This window comes from Parasteatoda tepidariorum, chromosome 10 (genome assembly GCF_982258835.1).
Source record: "Parasteatoda tepidariorum strain Cologne lab strain chromosome 10, Ptep-v5.0, whole genome shotgun sequence".
Classification (NCBI taxonomy): domain Eukaryota; kingdom Metazoa; phylum Arthropoda; class Arachnida; order Araneae; family Theridiidae; genus Parasteatoda; species Parasteatoda tepidariorum.
In genome coordinates, this window is record NC_141764.1 from 55,845,565 (window position 1) to 55,866,276 (window position 20,712).

General features: G+C 32.0%; 4 protein-coding genes across 4 annotated transcripts; 1 reads left to right on the top strand and 3 right to left on the bottom strand.

Annotated features, from left to right (window-relative positions):
- The first annotated feature begins 2,276 nt into the window (after nucleotides 1-2,276).
- LOC147802939 (uncharacterized) lies at nucleotides 2,277-10,064 on the top strand. Its single transcript, XM_087153638.1, has 3 exons — nucleotides 2,277-2,577; nucleotides 2,626-5,103; nucleotides 5,786-10,064. Exons 2-3 carry the CDS (start codon nucleotides 3,361-3,363, stop codon nucleotides 7,832-7,834), a joined length of 3,792 nt encoding a protein of 1,263 aa, XP_087009764.1. The 5' UTR covers nucleotides 2,277-2,577; nucleotides 2,626-3,360; the 3' UTR covers nucleotides 7,835-10,064.
- Nucleotides 10,065-10,935: 871 nt separating this feature from the next.
- LOC147802940 (uncharacterized protein F54H12.2-like) lies at nucleotides 10,936-12,379 on the bottom strand. Its single transcript, XM_087152779.1, has 2 exons — nucleotides 11,195-12,379; nucleotides 10,936-10,980 (listed from the first exon to the last, which is right to left on the bottom strand). Exons 1-2 carry the CDS (start codon nucleotides 12,377-12,379, stop codon nucleotides 10,936-10,938), a joined length of 1,230 nt encoding a protein of 409 aa, XP_087008905.1.
- A 1,242-nt stretch (nucleotides 12,380-13,621) lies between these two features.
- Nucleotides 13,622-14,140, bottom strand: LOC147802941 (uncharacterized). The gene has a single exon (XM_087152780.1). It carries the CDS (start codon nucleotides 14,138-14,140, stop codon nucleotides 13,622-13,624), a length of 519 nt encoding a protein of 172 aa, XP_087008906.1.
- Nucleotides 13,716-16,378, bottom strand: LOC147802942 (uncharacterized). Its single transcript, XM_087153639.1, has 2 exons — nucleotides 15,760-16,378; nucleotides 13,716-15,670 (listed from the first exon to the last, which is right to left on the bottom strand). Exons 1-2 carry the CDS (start codon nucleotides 15,793-15,795, stop codon nucleotides 14,765-14,767), a joined length of 942 nt encoding a protein of 313 aa, XP_087009765.1. The 5' UTR covers nucleotides 15,796-16,378; the 3' UTR covers nucleotides 13,716-14,764.
- Nucleotides 16,379-20,712: the final 4,334 nt, after the last annotated feature.

A 20,712-nucleotide genomic window follows, 5' to 3' on the forward strand; every position in this document is an offset into this window, starting at 1 on the left:
ATTTTTAGTTGAATCATTTTGCGCTATTACCTGTGCTTTATTCCCATAGGTAATCTTTACTATTAATACGCTTTCAAAAATGTATGTAACAAGTATTTCTTGACCACAACCTTTCTCAAGAAATATTTTCAATCGATTTTTCCTTAAATAGGTAAATATAAGATAAGAAATGTAAGTGCCAAAATTAAGTATATACATATTTATAGAAAAAGAACTATACAAGAAACAATTATAAATAAATTAATAAAATATTTTGTAATTGTATATTCTGTAATTTTAATTTACGGTAATTATTATAACTCGTTAGTTTCGGAACGAAATCTGTGAACTCATTTAATATCACCCATTCCAAGACATTACAAATCATTGCTTTCACTAAACGAATCGTTTGTTACTTTTACAGAAAGCGATTAATTGAAAACGTAAATATTTTTGTTAATTAAGAACTATACCCTTTGGCACTTTATTAGCAAGTTTGGAGTGATCAAAACTAAACTTTTCACAAATATGATGCTCATGTACATGTAATTAATACAAACAATTTGTTTCTCTTTTCAAAACATGTTTGTTCTTGAAGTTGGTTGTTATTCTATATCCTGCTCTTCTTTGAGTAATGAGTATTTCTTAACTATTCCTTTCTGAAAGCTAGGAAATATATTCGAAAGATAAGGAAAGATTGAGTGTTATGTTGCCAAGGAAAAATAATATAACTCAGAAAAATATTTTTATTATCCCTGTCATTTCTCCCGAATGCTTTCGGTTGTATATGTTCTTTTCTAGTTTAATAATTTAAGGAAAAATTTTAACTATTTTCTTGAGATGGTAGAATCTTGCTTTAGTTTCACAGCAATATATGTAATGAGCAATGTATTTAAAGTCAACTTTTTGCTTCTATACATTAAAAATGCGCAGTAATGAAAATCTGGATCAAATTTCGGAAAAAATTACCGCCTCCCCAATCCATTTTTACCAGAACATGTTAAGGTGTAAAAAATCTAATATACCGTAACTTTTACAGTAATAATGTCTTTAAAATCTCTGAATCTCTTTCGTTAAATAAATATTTCTATTTATATTTCTATATATTTCCCTATTTCATTAAATAAGTATAAAATGTAAAATTTTAAGGTAAAAATGAATTTTTCGGTAAAATCGATTTTAAGAATGATGCACCCAAAGTGCATGAACTTTATACCGTAATATGATTTGGAATTTTTTACAGTGTAGAATGATTAGAGAGAGCAACGAACCACTGGGCGAGAAGATACTTTAACAAAAGCGTTGTGATTTCTTCAGAGTGCTTCATCTTTAAGTACCATCGTTACTGATATATTTCTAGGAAATATTAGATGTTTGAAAGTAATAAATCCTTTTAAATTTGTAAATTATTTTAAAAAGTCCCTTAAAAGCACACCAGAGTATGCCAATAGTAGAGAGTGCTTATAATTAAATTTGTTTTCAATTGAAAAAAAAAACAATATCTTACAAATAGATACACTTCAGTAAAAATAGTTCATTATTGAACCATTGCAATGATAACTTAAACAGTGAAATGGGACAGATTGTGCACTAACTTAATTTGGTGTTAAATTTTCCTATTAACCCTTGCTAGTGAGCCATAGCATCCTGTTATACGATACAGCTGATTGACCTTGCACCAAATTTAAATTGAAGTAAAATTGAATTATAGTATGTTCTAACAAGCTCTAAAATTTTTAAAATCAAACTGTAAGTATGGATCATTCCACGACAATAAAATACAGAAATCGTTATTTTCATGTAATTTTTATAAACATGAATAATGTATTTTTATAGATTCGCGTTTGGTACACCACAAATTCCAGGTTAAATTACGGAAAAAAATTACTGAATGCCGGTACATTTTATCATAAAATCGATTTACCAATACATGTTAAGCGGAAAATAATATAATACACCATAATTTTTAGAGTATTAATATCCATAAAATCTCTGAATCACTCCACTGAAATAAATATTTAAAAAAAATACGGAATAACATTTTAGGTAAAACTGAATTATACGGTGAAATAGATTTTGCTCCTAATGTGCCCAAAGTGCAATATACCGTATTTTTAGACGGTATTCCTTACAGTCTACAAATATGCTTTGGTAATAAATAATTATTTAAAAAGTGAATTTTTATTGAAATATAAATTGTTGTCGGGGTCACTTGCGAGACATAATGATGGAAAAGTTCCTTAATTTATGTAGTTGGGTGTTATTATTTTTGCTAATATAGGCAATGTGTAAGTAGTTGGATAATAAGGCTACGGCGACCGGGATCCGGGGGATCCGAGGGGATCCCGCGGGTGTACTCTTGAAGGGGGTTGGGGTGATCCATCAAATGTGACAGCTACTATAGTTGAGGGTGTTTTTTTTTGTAATTATTTTTTTTAATCTTTATTTTTTAATAAATTTTTTTTAATTATTGTTTTTAATCTTTATTTTTTAATTACTGTTTTCTGAGTTAATATTTTTTTTCTAATACGAGTGATATTTGAAAAATGACATAAAATGAAACCCGATGTCATACTATCAGGATTGAACATGAATCAGGTAATAATCAGTCATACTATCATGCTATCAGGATTGAACATGAATCAGGTAATAATCAGTCTGTAAGATAAAACTTGAAAGCAAGATAAGACATGTTTCCGTAGAGTGATGTCATTTCTTCGATTCAATCAAAACAGGAATGCGTGACGTCATACAACCAGGATTCAACATGAATATGAAGTACGCGTCTTCAAGATAAGGCATGCATCACTTCTGTGTGGTCTAGAAAGATGAAGTATATTGAAATGTTTCGCTCACTTCTTGTTCGGTCTTGTTTCATTAGATCATTCTAGAATGTTCCATGGGGGTGGAGTCAGAAAATCATGTCGTCATTTTCTGCCTATCAGAATAAATTTTACAGAACTAAAATAATGATATCATTTTTAACCAATCAGAACAAGCATTACATAGCTGTTCGCAATGCATTCTGGGTAGTCGACTACAGTTTAAAATCAGATGCGTTTGCCCAGAGACCTTATTCTGATTGTAGGATTACCTCTCTCAGGGCGCTTTTCTAAACTTAGTTTGTTCTCTCTTTGTTATTACGTTAGATTTTTTTTTTGTTAAATTTTTATTTGTCATCGTTGTTAAAGTTTTTGTTAGTTGTTTAACTTTTTATTTAAAAGTTTTGCTAGTTGTTACGGAGAAGTTTATAGTTGTTTAACTTTTTATTTAAAAGTTTTGCTAGTTGTTACGGAGAAGTTTACAGTTTTTTAACTTTTTATTTAAAAGTTTCGTTAGTAGTTTATTTTATTATTACTTGTAAATTTATCAAGTTTTAAAATGAGTCAAGAATTTAGTGCTTCTTTGCCTGTGAACGATGAAGTGCTTGCCATGTGTGATTTTGGAGACCTTACTGGTAAAGATTTGGATAACATGTTGAGACAAGATCAAGCGGATGAAGGTAAAGTTCCATGCCCTGAATGTACGAAAAGCTTTACTACCCGGCGAAATATGCTGCGACATCAACGTTCCATGCACGGCGATAAACACCTCCAATGCCCGGACTGCTCAAAGACCTTCGCCAGGACGGATAAACTGAAATGCCACCTCAATGCCCACAAACGCAAGGCTGCTACCACCTCATTGCCTACTTCCAAGCAACCTCGGCTTGACATCCTTGCTGCTGCATCTACTTCTCACTTGAATACCAGCCCTATTCAACAGACTGCTGGTCCAACTACTTCTCACGCTGCTGCCACTTCGGTCTCCGATCCTCTCTCAGCTTTCGAAGGAAGAGTGAAAAATATTCGTCTCCCTAATGATGACCACATCAAGGACTTGCGAACATTTCTAGAACTCAAGCGAGAAGACTTTGTCCGCATCGTATCCTTCCACCTCGTTGACTATGAACTGAAAGTGAACTGCCGACTCTTGTGTCGTTACCGGAAAGTAGCTCCTAACGGTATAGTAAGCGAAGTCAAGAACTTTAAGACCAAAAATGTGGTCATCTTGACTGCCACCGATCTAAACGAAGTCTATGGAGCAAAGGTGGACAAAATACTAGCGGAAGCAGATGATTTTGAAGGCAAAGATTCCGGATGGGTCCTAGAAGAAATCGTCAACTTGGAGATATGGATAAACAAGTACAGTCCACTGCGAGGCTCATCCTATATCGAGCTACCACCAGCCATAAAGGTTAAGCAAGCCATCATTAACGTGGAGAACAAGGACAATCGCTGTTTCATGTGGGCTGTACTCTCTGCTCTCCATCCCGTACAGGATCACCAACAACGTGCTTCTCGATGTCATCATTATGAAGCTTACATCCCTACTCTTAATTTCACTGGAATTGAGTTTCCCGTGAAATTACAAGATGTGCCTAAATTCGAGAAGCTGAACGGACTTTCCATCAACGTGTACGGGTTGACAGAAAATAATAAAGTGTATCCTCACGTGATTACGGATGCAGAGAAAACTTGCCATGTCGACCTCATCTACCTCACCAATGCTTCATTCTCTCACTATGCCTGGATTAAAGATTTATCTCGGCTACTTTCCAGACAATACTCAAAGTACAAGGGAAAACATCTTATTTGCCGACGCTGCCTGCAATTCTTCACGACTGAACCTGTGCTCCATCGACATAAATTCAGCTGCAGTCAGCACGAAGCTGTCCGCGTACAGATGCCCGAGGATAAATGGTTATCCTTTAAAAATATTAAACATACGCACCCGGTACCATTCGTCATATATGCCGACTTCGAGTGTCTCACCAGGCCTTTAGACACGTGCCAACCCGACTCCAAAGGCTCTTACAGTGAGGCATATCAGAAACACGAGCCCATCAGCTTCTGCTACTACATAGCCTCGACGACGGGACCATACAAGGAACCTTTTATCTATCGGGGTCCTAATGCCGAGAAAGTTTTTATGGAAAGAATGAAATTGGAGGCTGAAGATATTCACCGCATCTACAAGCATCCTCTACCTATGGACCCATTGACCGAAGAGCAACAGCGAGTTTTCGATACTGCTACAAATTGCTATATGTGTAAAGAAAAGTTCTCCACGAATAATTATAAGGTAAGTGTTTTTTTTTTTTTTTTACTCACATTAATTCTTAAAATATTATATTAAATATTATCATAAATATATCATTATTTTTTAATATTTTCCTTACGAAAAATTTGATTAAAATGAAAGTTTAGAAGTTAAATCATTTGTTTTTAAATGTCCTACAAAAAATTTAATCTTTTTAGAAAAAAAAAAATTATTAGTAGTATTAGAATATCTTAATATCAAAGAGTTATATTTACTGTATAAATCAATTATTTTTAAAAGTATATTTTCTTTTTTATACACTTTGTTCGAAAACATTTTTACTGAGTGTTAAAATATCGTAACATGACAGTGCTGTATTTAGTTTTTAAAATATTATGTTAACTTAAAAATTATCTAATGAAGAAATTAACTTAGTATCAATACTAGAATTGTTTATTTAATTAAATAAAAATTCACAATTTTGAAGCATTTTTTTAAACATTTCAGTGATTTTTCCTGAATTGAGCTTCTAAGTTTCGATTACTCATTCTAAATATTTCATATCCTATTTACAATAAAAGTATAAATGTTTTTACTCTTAAACGTGGAGTTTAAAGACTAACAAAAATTAACATATAAATTTTAACTCATATGGGAAAAACCTTTTATTTAGTTATAAAACTGCTAGTTATTTCTTTTTCTAATGTTGTTTATTCTTTTTTAGGTGAGAGACCATGACCATCAAACCAAACAACTTCGCGGTATATCCTGCAATACATGCAACTTGAAGGCAAGGACACCTAACTTCATTCCGGTGATTTTTCACAACTTGTCCGGGTACGACAGTCATCTCTTCATTAAGGAATTAGGCGGAGACGATGGGGATATTACTGTCATACCAGAGAACACGGAGAAGTACATCTCCTTCTCAAAGCAAGTGGGAAACCGACTTAGTCTTCGATTTTTGGACTCTTTCCGATTCATGGCCAGCAGCCTGGACAAACTCGCCCAGAACTTATCGGAAGACCAGTTCAGACTCATCCGGAGATATTTTCAACCGTCTCAAGTGCCTCTACTACTGCGAAAGGGGGTGTACCCCTATGACTACATCAGCCATCCGGCTAAGTTCAATGAGACTTCATTACCTCCTCAAGATGCCTTTTATAATCGCCTGAATGAGATCGGCATCACTACAGCTGACTACGAGCATGCTCAAAGAGTGTGGAATGCTTTTGAGCTGAACACTCTCGGAGAGTATGCTGACTTGTACGTTAAGTCAGATGTGTTGCTGCTTGCGGACATCTTTGAAAATTTCAGAGATGTCTGCATGAAGACTTATGGGCTGGACCCCGCTTGGTATTACACGGCACCAGGACTGTCATGGGACGCTATGCTGAAGAAGACTGAAGTCCAACTGGAGCTGTTAGTGGATTATGATATGCATCTGTTTGTGGAGAGTGGTATCCGTGGTGGGATCTCTCAGTGCTCTCACCGACACGCGAGAGCCAACAATCCTTATATGGGGGAGGATTACAATAAAGCTCTACCATCAAATTATCTCCTGTATCTAGACGCCAATAATTTGTATGGCTGGGCTCAATCTCAGTACCTTCCTCTTAAGGATTTTCAATGGATTGATCCTGCTACGGATGTGTTGGGGACTCCACTCGACAGCTCAGTTGGATACATCCTAGAAGTTGACTTAGCATATCCGACCTCCATCCATGATGCTCACGTGGATCTACCACTCGCGCCTGAGACTACCATACCACCTGGCTGTAAAGAAAAGAGGCTCCTGACCACCTTGAACAACAAAGAGAGGTACGTGCTGTATTACCGGAATCTTCAACTCTATATCCAGCACGGTCTTAAACTCACCAGAGTTCACAGGATCCTCCAATTTACACAGTCTCCATGGTTAAAATCATACATCGATTTAAATACCACCCTCCGAACAGCTGCAACCAACGATTTCGAAAAGAATTTCTTCAAGTTGATGAACAACGCAGTGTTCGGAAAAACCATGGAGAACATCAGGCGTAGAGTGGATGTGAAACTTTGTGGAAATGCGAAAAAGGCGGAAAAACTCATCGCCCGATCAAACTTCCAGGATCGCACCATTTTTTCTGAAGATCTCGTAGCGTTCCACATGAGGCGGACAACCCTAACCTTTAACAAGCCAATTGCCATCGGAATGGTTATACTCGATGTTTCCAAAACATTAATGTATGATTTCCACTTCTCCAAGATGTTACCAAGATATGGAGGACTTCTTAAACTTCTGTACACCGATACCGACAGCTTCATCTATAACATCACCACTCCAGATGTGTATGCGGACATGAGGGAAAACTTGGAGCTCTACGACACTTCAGACTATCCTACAAACAATGTCTACGGCTTCCCCTTGATAAACAAGAAGGTTCTTGGAAAGATGAAAGATGAAACCAAGGGGGAGATTATGACGGAATTTGTTGGCCTGAGGTCTAAAATGTATGCATATACAGTCGGTGCCCAGGTGACAAAGAAACTGAAAGGAGTTAAGAAGACAGCCATTGATCGGAAAATTGATTTCGAGGATTATAGGCAGTGTCTATTTGAACACCGGGAGCTCATAACTTCGATGAATCTCATACGTTCAAAGAGTCACGAAGTCTTCTCGATTACTTCCAATAAGTTGGCACTGTCTCCTCACGATCAGAAAAGACACGTCTTGGAAGACAGAATCAGCACCGTTCCATTTGGACATTATTCATTGCAGAATAGCTCATAATAAAAAATGGAATTAAAAAATAGAAATTTAAAAAAAGATAAAATAAATGGAATAAGTAAGACCAGAAAAAACTATAAATAGCCTTGAAAAAATTATATAATTCATTCATCATGAACGTTTTGAAGTTGAAGCATCCCTTTACAGCCGTCCTAGCAGGTCCAACTGGTAGTGGCAAAAGCTATTTCATCAAGAAAGTGATTGAAAACAAAATGTTACAGCCTTTCCCAAAATCTATAGTGTGGTGTTATGGTGTTTATCAAAAACTGTACGATGAGATGCCTAATGTTATTTTTCATGAAGGAATTCCATCTGATTTGAATCAATATTCAAATGCATTAATTGTGATTGATGATCTCATGAGTGAATTGGGAAATGATCCACAATTAACAAAACTATTTACAAAGTTTTCCCACCATAAATCTTTAAGTATCATCTTTGTGGTCCAGAACATTTTTCATAAAGGAAAGGAAATGAGAGAAATATCTCTAAATGCCCATTATCTTGTATTATTCAAGAATCGAAGAGACGAATCGCAAATTACACATTTAGGACGTCAATTGTACCCTCGAAAAGTTAAATTTTTTCAAGAATGCTATGCAGATGCCACATCGAAACCTTTTGGATATTTACTCGTAGACTTGAAATGTGATACAGATGAATCCTTGCGCATGCGCTCTGGAATGTTTCCTGGAGATATTTATTATGTCTACCAGCCTCGTTAACTTCATTTCGACTGCGAATTCTTAGCCAATAAGATGTCTGCCGTGGTAATTGATTTTGAAGGTTTTCCACTCCCATCAGGAAGCTACATCATCAAAGAACTCGCATTTCAAGCCGTAGAAGGTAGTTCTATCTCGGGACTATGCACCTTCCAACCACCGTACCCTTTCGAAGAACTATCAGCCCGTCAGAAAATGCAATATTCTTGGATAACAAGAAATATTCATCGAATCGACTGGAATCAAGGACTGGAGCCTTACACCAAACTTCGTACCATTCTAACATTTTTGTTTGATATGTTTTCACACATCTATGTAAAAGGACTAGAGAAAAAAAAGTTTTTGGAATTTCTATCTGGAAGAGTGTGCTATGATTTAGAAGATCTTGGCTGCCCTAAAATAGATGATTTAATGCCATCCATTTCTTCCTGCCCAGCACATTCACCTGACTTTAAGCATTGTGCCGTCGTAAAAGCAAAATTATTTGCTCGTTTTCTCAAAGAAGAGTTATAAAAAGCTTCGACATCTGACAACAGAAATCATTTGAAAGCGAGATGTCTGCGTGTGATGTACGAACTTTAGAGCTCATAAAATTGATCTCCAAATCTAAACATTGCAAATCACTTATAAAAAAGTGTTCAAAGAGCGAGATTAAAACCCTGTGCGAGTGTGTTTTGAATGCTCTTTGTGGTAATATACCACTTACAAAAACTCAAAAAAGTCGTTTATCTCCTCACAAAGAAAGTTTAAGAAAACTTGCGGACAAGAAAACACCATTATACAAGAAGAAAAAAATTCTTATTCAAAAAGGAGAGGGATTCCTATCCATTTTACTGCCTGCAGCTATTTCTGTCATCAGTTCTTTAATTCATGGAGTATAGTAAGAAATTTGTGCTAGTTCCAGAAGATAGAATACAAGTAGCAGAACATCTATCTGAACTGGATCAACTAATGAAAAATATTCTTCAGAATAAAAAGTTATCAGATGAAGAAAAAGTGACTTTGTATTTACAAGTGTTGCAAAGATATACACATTTTTCAATTCAGAAGCCTAATATAGAAGAATTTGAGCCACGCCAAACAGAAATTCCAACAACAGAACCAGCGAAAGAAGAACCCATACAAATAAAAAATGAAACAGAAGATCTGGGAGAAAGAATCCTTAGTGTAGTTCCAGCTCGATGGCAGGATAAAGCAACAGAAATGTTAAAGTTTTTGAAAGATCAAGAATCTCTCCTTTGGAATAATAAAGGTGAAATCATTTATAAAGATGTAACTGTTCCTGGAAGTAACATTGTAAATCTCCTCAATGACTTTTTAAGAAATCGGAAATCAGCCCCAGAAGGAAGACATGTATTTTTAAGTGCTTTGAGTGATGTTAAATTACCAAAACATTTGGATGTAAATAAAAAATTGTATAAAGAAAATAAAATTGTAAAAAAACGTGTAATGTATGCTCGCAGAAATGCATGGTTAAAACTTTGAAATAAATGCTATTTTATGTATTCAAATTTTCGTCTTTATTGATACTTTTTTCTTTCAGGTGTAAATATTTTAACTTACTAAAATTTACAGAAAAAGTTAAAAATAATAAATGTTTTTTTTTTTTTTAAAGTAATAAATGTTTGGAAGAAAAAAAAAAGTGTTAGAAATTTTTTTTTTCTCTAATGCATTAAAAAATTTGGAAAAGAAACGAAAAAGTTTTTTCTTGCGTAGAAAAATAATTTTTCGCCAATAAAAAAAAATTGTTTTAAAATAAACTTTACAAAATATTTTTATTCTAGAGGGAAAAAAATTTAAAAATAAAATTTGGAAAAATAATTTTTCTTAAGTAGAAAAATTTTTAGAAAAGTAATTTCTAAAAACAAAAAAAAAATTTGGAAAAAAAAATTTTAAAAAGAAAATTTCCGAAAAAAATTATGTAAAAAAAAAATTTATAAAATTAAATTTATAAAAAAAAAATTGTGCAAAAACATTTTAAAAATAAAAACTTCGTTAAAGTTTTCTCATTTAAATAAAATTCCGAAATATAAAATTTTCTAGAAATGTTGTATAAATTTTCATAATAGAAACAAGAAAGACACAAATTATTTAGTTTAATTTCTTTTTATTTTTTAAAAACAAATCTTAAACCATATCGTTTCTTTACAAATTGAAACATCAGAAAATCATTGATATACAATCGATTTAAAATATAATACATAGAATAATCTTGACATCGCTTGAATAAAAAGTAAATACAATATTGTCCGCATACATTGGACGTAGGTGATTGAAAAACTTTGGAATTCCATTGTACATTTGAATAGGAAGAGGTATTCATATTATAAAATTCGGGAGGTCTTCCATACGAGTCATAAAATTCTAATTCCTTTTTATCATTCACGAATAATGCAAGCCAGTGAGATCCTGGTCGGGATGAGTCATCTGCATTCATGATAGCACATGTATTTTCTTGTAGATTAGGAATCTTATCTCTTGAATATACTCCTTGAAAGTAAGGCGATGTTATCTTCTCTCGAGATAAAATGTGAAATAATTGTAATCCATCCATTCTTTAATTTCCAAAATCGTACAAAATATTTCTTGACTTGTTAATTTCTATTAAATTTTCAAATTCGGCAAAAATGATTACACACACAGTCTGCTCTAATGATTTGCTGAATTTTAGTTCTAATCGTAAGTTGCTGTGTTTGATTAGATTTAAATGCTCTCCAGAACATAAATCGGGGGAGAGATCAAATCCGAACAAAGTATTTCCTTTCACGTATTCTTCTCTCGAAATAAATATTCCTTTATCTTGGCCCATTCGTTCCGTACCCACAAATAGAGTTTGATAGGCACGAATGTATTGATTTTTTGCAAAATCTAGTTCCAATGGATTATGAGGTACAGGTTGTCCATCTACATACACTCCAATAAAATTTAAATCAAAGTGTTTAAAATCATAGGGAGATTTCGAAAATGTTCCATGAAAAGCTTCATTATCTACACAACCAATAATAACTTTTTTCGGCATAGGACCTGAAAATACGTTATCTTGGATAAAAGACATACTTCCCTTAGGAATCGAATACACTTTGCATTGCACTCGATTAATGGGGTATTTTGCACTTGTTTTCTCGAGTGCTTTAGCATGACCAAGTAACACTCCTGGATTCACACGAACTTTTCGGATAAACAAAGACACATGATCTAATACTACTTTAAATCCTTCAGATCCTTGTAAACAAAATTCTGGCTTACTTCGTATCAATTTTATTTTCACATCCACCAAATTGAGTAACAGACGCTCTTGGTGAAATAAATCGGAATGTATACATCCAATCATATCCACTGTAGCACTTTCTTTGATAAAAGCAGTTCTTTTCTTTAAGCCATCGTCAGAATCTTTGTAAAATAATTCAGCTGTTAATTGAGAAGTTTTGCTATCGTATCCATGGTTGAGGAGAGTTTCTATGTAGGCTCGATAAGGATAAGTATTACTTGAATTGGATACAATACGATCATTCAATGAAATATCAACTTGAGAAAATAACGAATGAAGAAATAAATTCACAGGTCCAATAGTATCATCTTTAGTGATGAGAGTATTATCACTTTTTACAATTTTCGCTTTCACATACAATTGAGTTTGGCTGAGATCTATGTAATCTTCAGCACTTCCTGAAACGTGAAACTCTACAGGTGCATTATCAAACACATTAGAAAGAGGATGAAACTGTATCCACTGACCATCTTGAATAACAGTTTGAGTACTAGGTAAGTTAAACAACTCCAATTCAGATTTCACACATTCGGGAGAATCTTTCAATAAAAATGCCATTATGGATCAAAAATATCACGTCCACTCACTTTGCGAGCTTTTGATGAAATGATTCTTTTCTGCTTCTTACGCTTCCTTTTATACTGTCCTTTTCCCACCATCGATTGTACTTTATCAATAGCTTTTCGAGCTAAATTTTTTCCACTCTCTTTCGCTCTTGTTTTTACAGCTTCTTCCAAATTTTCGCCAGATAATACATCAGATGCAACACGGGTTCCAGTTTTTAAAACTTCTTTTCCAATAGTTTTACCACCTTTTACTAAAAAGGGTAGTGCTGCTCTAAATAATCGACGAAATATACCGCCAAGTCCATAGCCTTTTTGGAAATTAATACCTTTATAATAGGACAAACCCGAGCCGATTTGACTCGCATAATGTTCTTCGAATTTTTTAGTACAACAAACGTACGGTACACTCATCTTGACGTCTTCTCTTCAAATGAATGTTTCAAAAACGCATCGTACTATTTATAGTATTTGCTTCATGCGGAAATGTAAAACTATGATCACTTTACCACTTTCAAAAGGTACGAAATTACCTGTATTCAATCTAAGCTCCATTTGAATAGTTTGAAAGGAGTGTCTCATTAAAGGTAAGTATTGAGGTCTATCATAATACTGACTGATTGTTTCACCATCATGTCCTTTTATTCGAACCATCCGCAGTAGAGGAGCTTGTGTATCTCCGACAATTTGGGGTGAAATAAGATCTGTGTACACATAGAAAACTGAAAAATTAGACCACGCGTCAGCCACAAATTCGCTTTTCTGGTTACCCGTAATCACTGCATCGCGTCGAAATCCTAACAATTCACCTAGCTTTTCTAAATAAAGACTGCAACCTTGAACGACGTTAATTTTTACTCGTTTCGTAGCTTTATTGTAACTTATTGTAAACCGGCTAGGATTTTTAGGTAAAGCAAGTTGTATAGCTGATACAATATCGAACATTGATTCATAACACCCCACATCAATTGTTTGCTTGACAGTCGATACGATATTACCATTACTTATCTTGTATTGAAAATAATTGTTACTTTCATTTACGTTCAGCCAAGAATGGGGATAGATGATTTCAGATAGGCCTACTTCCCATTCACCGTTTAGATTAACTGGTATCGGTAACTGCGTCTTAAAATGAGAGATTTTGTTGTTAGGAAAAAACTGCATGGAGCTATCAGAAGGTAACGTCACGTAGAAAGACATTTTCGAGAATGAGCCTTCAGAGGTTAAGTTTCACTATTTATACTTTTTGAATATCACTCACCCAGGCATTAAACTTTTCAGGATAGCCTAAAAATTTCACGAAATATTCTGTGCTTCCTCCCTTCTTTCTCTTTTCGATCACTTTTTCTACCGGATAGAAGCCAGAGTCTACTACCTTTTGCAATTCTTCCTTATAAAAAGTACCTTTGATCTCTTCACCTTGTAAGTCTTTTAATCTATAAACAACAGGAATTCGAGGAATAATTTCATGAATAGTGAATATTTCCCGACTCCAGTTGTGTTCGTATCCTTTTTCAAAATGACCTTTCAGTCTGCTGATTCGTACTGTATCTCCTACTTTAAAAACAATTGGATTGCGTTTTAATGTCTTCAAATCTCCATACAAATTTTCCAAGACCTCACTGGTATTGCTTTTATTAACGGAAGCTGGTTCCATTTTAATACTGCTATGTCGAGTGTGATTGTAACTCCATATTAATTGATCAATCACATCGATGTAATTCTTAGTATTGAATTCTGTGAAATATTTCCACATTTTTGTTTTCAATGTTCTATTAAATCTTTCCACAATACTTGATTTCGTAGAATTATTTGTTGTAAAAAATTTAATCTGCATGCTTTTCAAATAATGTTGAACTGTTTTATTTTTGAACTCTGTTCCATCATCCGATTGAAGTAATTCAGGCTTTCGTTCCTTAAAAATGGATTCTAAGGCTACTTTTACATTTTTTCCCGTTTTATCTTTTAGCGGTATGGCCCAAGCATACTTTGCGAAAACGTCAATACACGTTAATAAGTATTTATACCCTTCATTGAATTTAGAAAGAGATTGCATGTCGACTAAATCGGCTTGAAATTGCCTGTTCATATCACTCATCAAAACACGATTCCGTTGAAATTTGCGTCTAACAGGTTTATGCAGCGTGTAAGAATCTTTAAAAGAGAGCCACTTCTTAACGGTATTTGCATTCTCTTTTCCTTTGAGTGCACGATGTATTGCATCCGCACCCCCAAAACTATCTGGTTGCTTAGGATCTTTATAAAATGATTGCATGCTATCTGAACAAAGTCTAACGAGTAAATGGGTAAAACATTAGATGATCACTGTTATTTATAAAAAAAAGATACCAAGTTATAAAGGAAATCTTAAACTATTTATTCAATTAAAACTGGTACAAAAGTCAGTTTTAGCAATTTGAAGTATTTCAACAAGATCAATAGTGTCGAGAAAACGAGCAGTTACAAAATTTAACAGATTTTCTTGTGAGACAGGATGACGCATTTCATTTTTAACAGTATTATAAAAACTTTTGACAAACATATGAGGCTTTAAGTTCAAAGCAGATTCACAAAACAGGACTCGAGTATTACTTGAAAGTTCTGAAGGGCTTACTTCCATAGGATTCAATAAGCCTGTTTGATATGCTAGCAATTTGTAAATTTCAGTCTTCAGGAGGTGTCTTAACACTTTGGTGATAGCCCCATCGTCTTCAGGAGCTGTTGATGGTGCTGGATGTTTTAATAGATCTTCAAACATTTTCCTAAAGTTCAGTTGGTTATACTTTAAATGAAATAGATTATCTAGTAGAAAATCTCCAAGGGAAAATATTTTGTCCCATTGGTCATCATTCAAAGATATGCATTTCGTGTAGGTATTTCCATTTCGGCAAGTAGTAATTTTCTTGAGGATGACTGCTTCATCAAATTCAATCATCACTATATTGTAGCACTTCTCCTTGTCTTGAATACCAACACTTTTATCAGAATGAACGGTCACTGGATCGACTAGACGTGGTAAGTTGAGGAAATACTCGTATAACGGATGATCTTTCTTCTTTTCTGTCAACTTTTCTCTGAGAAATGAGCTGTTGACCAAGTGGATGAACTGGTAAGGTGTTAGAGTCACCCCCTCTTTCGATGGATAGTACTTTTCTCCATGTTTCTTATATCGTCTCACATTAACCAGAATTCGATCACGGTAAATAGTAGTGGAAATAAAGACATCTTCTACTAAAATAAACATATTGGAAGGAATACTGCTTTCGTGGAAAGATCCTTGATTGTTCTAAAAAAAATCAAAAACATTTATGAGATTATAAAATAGTATAGAAATATATGCATATTCTAAAATAAAAACATTTAAAAGATACTTACTTCGCTATGATCAGCTTTTCGCTTCATGTTAGCCATTCCTTCGTTACGAATATTTAAAAGGCACTAAGGCAGAAACCAAATTATAAATGACGATTTGGGTAAGAACATATACTTTTATACTATTTTCTCTCATTTCTGATTGGTTCTTGAAAGTTATACGCTCATTGGTTGAAAAAATAGTGATGTCATTGAAATACTCCTTTCTGATTGGTTGATCACAGATCTGCATCAGAGCCCCTAGTGGTGAAATGAGTAAGCTTGAAGCGCTTCACATTTCACCATTTTATGAGTCATTAACATGATCAGTTTTGCGTTATCGTGTTTAAACGTGATCTTGCATGTGTATGTCATTGCGCTTTTTTCCCATGAATCATTATCTTTTTTTCCATAATTCGGTTAAAAATAAATTTATAATTAAATTAATATTCATAGTTAATAAAAATCAATTAAAAAGATTTAATTACAAAATAAAGATTAAAAAAAAATAATTATGAAAAAAAAAACACCCTCAACTATAGTAGCTGTCACATTTGATGGATCACCCCAACCCCCTTCAAGAGTACACCCGCGGGATCCCCTCGGATCCCCCGGATCCCGGTCGCCGTAGCCTTATTATCCAACTACTTGTGTATACACGGAAAAAATTAGTAAATTAACATTTATGCTAATGACTTAAAAAATTTAATTCTAGTTAATAAAACCAAAAAATGCGGTATATAAAACGTTCATTTGGTAATTTTATCATTCATTTGGCCATGGTTTACAGTAAAAATAGGTTAACTGGAGTAGTTTTTAAAACTATATAAGTTTATTTTACAACGCATTTAGTAAAAAGTACAAAACTGTCATGTAAAATTAGCAGAATCAATGATTTTCATTTCATGCTCTAAGACACCATCAAAAATGTTACCACATTTATTAATTTTTATGACATATTATTAAACCAGAATTTATTGTTAATTTTAGCAAATTTTTACATAAGTTTCTCGGTAAAAATTTCCGAACTTTTAGGTGATCCTGCAACACAATAAATTTTATCATTTTCTTGTAGGTTTGACCATACTTTCTCAGTGTGTATATGCCTAAAAGCAGTTGCTATTTATTTCAAATGTAAATTTAAGTTATTTCACTTATTATATTGATTTCTATTAATCCATAATTACACTTATATTTTATATTTTATGAAACGGCATTCTAAGATAAAACTAGGTCATTATTAACCAATGAATATTGTTACTAAATGATTTCATAAACACCTAATGTCTAAAGGTAAGATATTTTGTACAAAATTTACAAAACATATGATAGATAACTATTTTCAGCACTTTTTACCCATTTGAAATAACAAATTATAAGTAATGAATATTAATATATCTCTTACTCATCATTAATTCTTTTTCTATTATTCAATTTTTTTCATGGTTATTTTAAAATTGTGAAACATAAACACATTTCACTTATTATGTTGACATAGTATTTAAGGAGAAAATATTACAGTTAAAATGTGATCACACAAAACTAAACATTATTAAATTAATACATAAATGATGAGTTGACTTAAAAATGAACTTTGTAGCTGAATTAGTCTATCATTTTAAACTCATTTCCCTTTAATGAAATCAAAACTGCATCAATTAGAAAATGCATTGGAGGAAGAAATAAAATGCACTACTTCGCCATAATTTACAGCAATTTAAAACTTTCATAAATATGTACAAAATTTTCATTGATTTACTTAATAAGCCTAGAAAATAACTATTTTTATATCAGACAGATATCGAGTTAATTTGAAAAATAATTTTAGGTTCTTAGGTCCCATCCCCAATTCTTTCTTTAGTTTTCAAAATATCAAAGAAAGAAGTGAACTATAGAGAATTTTTTTAAGGTCATTTCTTTTTCTCAAATATAATTTTTTTTCACTGAATAAGCACCAACTTTCAGCCTGGATATCGAATGATACAATTGAAAAACTAAAGCTTGGGACGAAAAAGAATTGAAAATCGTCACTTGACAAGAAATTGAATTTTCGGAAGACGGATGAAAAATATCAGATTTGAATTCATGAAAGTGTGAAGTGTTGAAAAAAAGTAAAATAAAAAAATTATCCTTCTTTCCATTTTTTCAGTTTTAATATGTTTGAAATAAGTTGAATCATTGAAACGGAAATCTTTAAAATGATATTAGTAAATTCTTTTTTCACTTAATTTTTCAAAAAATGCCTATTTATGAAATGTATAAAATTTTGCATACGGTAATTCCGAAAAATGATCAAATATATATTTATCTAATATAATTTTGATTTATATATTTGGGGACAGATTCCTTCATTTTTCAACGTTTTTATGCTTTTTTTATAATTATAGTAAAACAGATGTGAAAATGCATGCATTTATTTAGAACATAGATTCAGCTTCTTCTATTTCATTAAAAGGAAGTGAAAAATGAGAACTTTAAAGTTCAAATGTAGAACAAAAAATTAAATTATATCACTAAAAATATTTATTTTAAAGCAAGTATCTCTTTAAATTGCTTCCGGTTAATTTGTTATACAACTTGAAAATTTTAATTTTAAGTCCCCGTAATTTTAAAAAAAAATTACGGGAAGATATTGTTTTAATGAAAGAATCGAGGAATAAAAAATAATTAAATGATCTGAAAAGTTACTGCAGCACGATGGATATTGTTCAGGGACCCTAACTGAAAATACTCTTAATAAAAAAATTAAAAAGCTAAATAATTTCAGATATCTATTCGAAATTTAAAGTTACTATATAACTTCTAAACTAATTAAATAACTTCTTAACCTACTTAGTAATTAAAAAAGGACCTAATCTGCATTTTATTTATGATTTTTTACAGATGGTGTTAGACGGAAGGATAAAAGCACTTAAATTTTATTAATATTCTTTTTTCTGCTCAATAACTGTAATCTGAACATTTTATACTTCAAAATTTTTCAAATGTTTTGATAATGAAACATTTCCAGTTAAATTAGACAGATGAAATGTCGTGCCACGAACTAATTCCTTAAGGCTAGATAACTACTATACTTAATAAATAAAATCTGTACCTGTTATTTATGTAATATTAATATAAATTTATACTTATTTTCTAATTTCCACATATAACATTATACGACAGCATAAATTTAGTTGCATTTTGTTTGTGTTTCCCACCCAATGTAAAAAAATTTTTCTGCAAAATTTTTGAAATGTTTTAAAAAGCCAAACTTATATTTTAGAAAAATGTCGAAAATAAGATTATTATATTACATAGAAAAATTAAAGTTTAATTCTTTTTGGAATAACTTTAAACCTATTAAAATATCTAGGAATGCAAGATTCAAATTCTAAAAAAAATTTATTTTCAGATCAGGGTAAATGTGATAAAATGAATCCAAGTTTCGTTCTTTTCGAACAATTTCAAAAATATTCCAAAATTTATGAAGTTTTGTTATCGAATTTTTCAAAAATGATATACTTCGAAAACGAGGCAAAAGTGCACATTCTACCAATTAATTAAAAGCCGAGATGTATTCTTCTGAATTAGTTTTTTAATTTAATTTCTATCAATTATCAGCCATTTTAAAGCTTATTAGAATAAATACTACAACCCACGATTTGCTTTATGTTTCTTTTTTAAATTAAAGATAAGTAGCTTATCAGTCTGTATGTGATCTTTGTAACAGGGTGAATAATAATGAGACTGTCTAATAACTTAATTTAATCTCACGTTACTTTAAAATTTTTTAGTTTACTGTAGGAAATTTTTTTAATTTATCTTATAAATGTAGCTGATAATTTGTCGCTTTTTTATTTGTCTTTTATAATGATACTTTAAAAATCTTTATGCTTTGCTTGAAATTATAACTGCAAGCATTCAATGCAACATATTTTTAAGTAGAGTATTTTAAATAAATATATAAATCATTCACACACAGATTCAGTCTATTTGCTTAAACGCTTAAATTCACTATAACATATAAAAATATATATTGCTAGGCAGAACAAGTGAACGTTTCTATGTAATTTTTGCTTGTTTCGTTTTCACAATACTAAACACACTTTTCCAAAAATTAAAATACAATAATTAAAATTAATTTCCTCACAAAATTTGACACTAAAACACAGCCTATAAGTGGATCACAGCATTTAAGCAAAGTGGCTTAGTTATGAAATTTTTATAGCTCGTATAAAAATGCTTGCGTTTTATCTTTCCTACATATATTTAGTAAATCATAGGAACATGTAAATAAAGAAATGAAAAAAAAAATGATAAAAATATTTTTTTTTCAATCCAAAACCATTATTTATAAATAAACAGCGTAGTATCACTCAATTTTCACCAATTTAAATAAAACTCAAATTAAATAAAATAAAAATCCAACTTAAATAAATTAATTAATGAATTTAAAATGTTACAATCCTAAATTGGATAGTAATATTTAAAAAAAAAATATATTTAGTACGAAGCACTTTTGTATAAATAAACACCATATTATCACTTAATTTTAACCTTCTGTTTTCCTCCTTTAGAAAATTACAAGGATTTAAGATTTGAACTTAATATTAAAAGTGAAATTATTCATGCTCATCTGAACATACTGTATTTTAATTTTCTCTTTGTATTGTCATTTTAAGGACTTCCCATACTGTGTATAATACTGAATACATAAATAAAACTATTCCATACTATGTTGACATAAATGAAGCTATTTTTCGCGTCCAAAACTTTATGGTATAAATAATAAACACATTATAATTTATTTTTGACAAATTAGCGTTTATTAATCTTTGTACGTTTTGCATCAAATTTTGAAGAAAAAAAAGTATTTTTAAGTCAGGTATCATCTATTGATATCAATAAATAAACTGGAGGCAAATCAAATAAACATTAAAAGTCAATTTAAAATTTAAACTTATTCTTGTTCCCCCAAAACACATCATTTATATT

Excerpts from the sequence above, each read along its gene's own strand:
- LOC147802939 (XM_087153638.1), top strand. The coding sequence starts at position 3,361 with ATGAGTCAAGAATTTAGTGCTTCTTTGCCTGTGAACGATGAAGTGCTT. Across the intron at positions 5,104-5,785 it reads TCTCCACGAATAATTATAAG|GTGAGAGACCATGACCATCA; the intron begins GTAAGTGTTTTT and ends ATTCTTTTTTAG.
- LOC147802940 (XM_087152779.1), bottom strand. The coding sequence starts at position 12,379 with ATGGCATTTTTATTGAAAGATTCTCCCGAATGTGTGAAATCTGAATTG. Across the intron at positions 10,981-11,194 it reads GCAAATCATTAGAGCAGACT|ATGACTCATCCCGACCAGGA; the intron begins GTGTGTGTAATC and ends TCATGAATGCAG.
- LOC147802941 (XM_087152780.1), bottom strand. The coding sequence starts at position 14,140 with ATGTGGAAATATTTCACAGAATTCAATACTAAGAATTACATCGATGTG.
- LOC147802942 (XM_087153639.1), bottom strand. The coding sequence starts at position 15,795 with ATGGCTAACATGAAGCGAAAAGCTGATCATAGCGAA. Across the intron at positions 15,671-15,759 it reads GAAAAGCTGATCATAGCGAA|AACAATCAAGGATCTTTCCA; the intron begins GTAAGTATCTTT and ends GATTTTTTTTAG.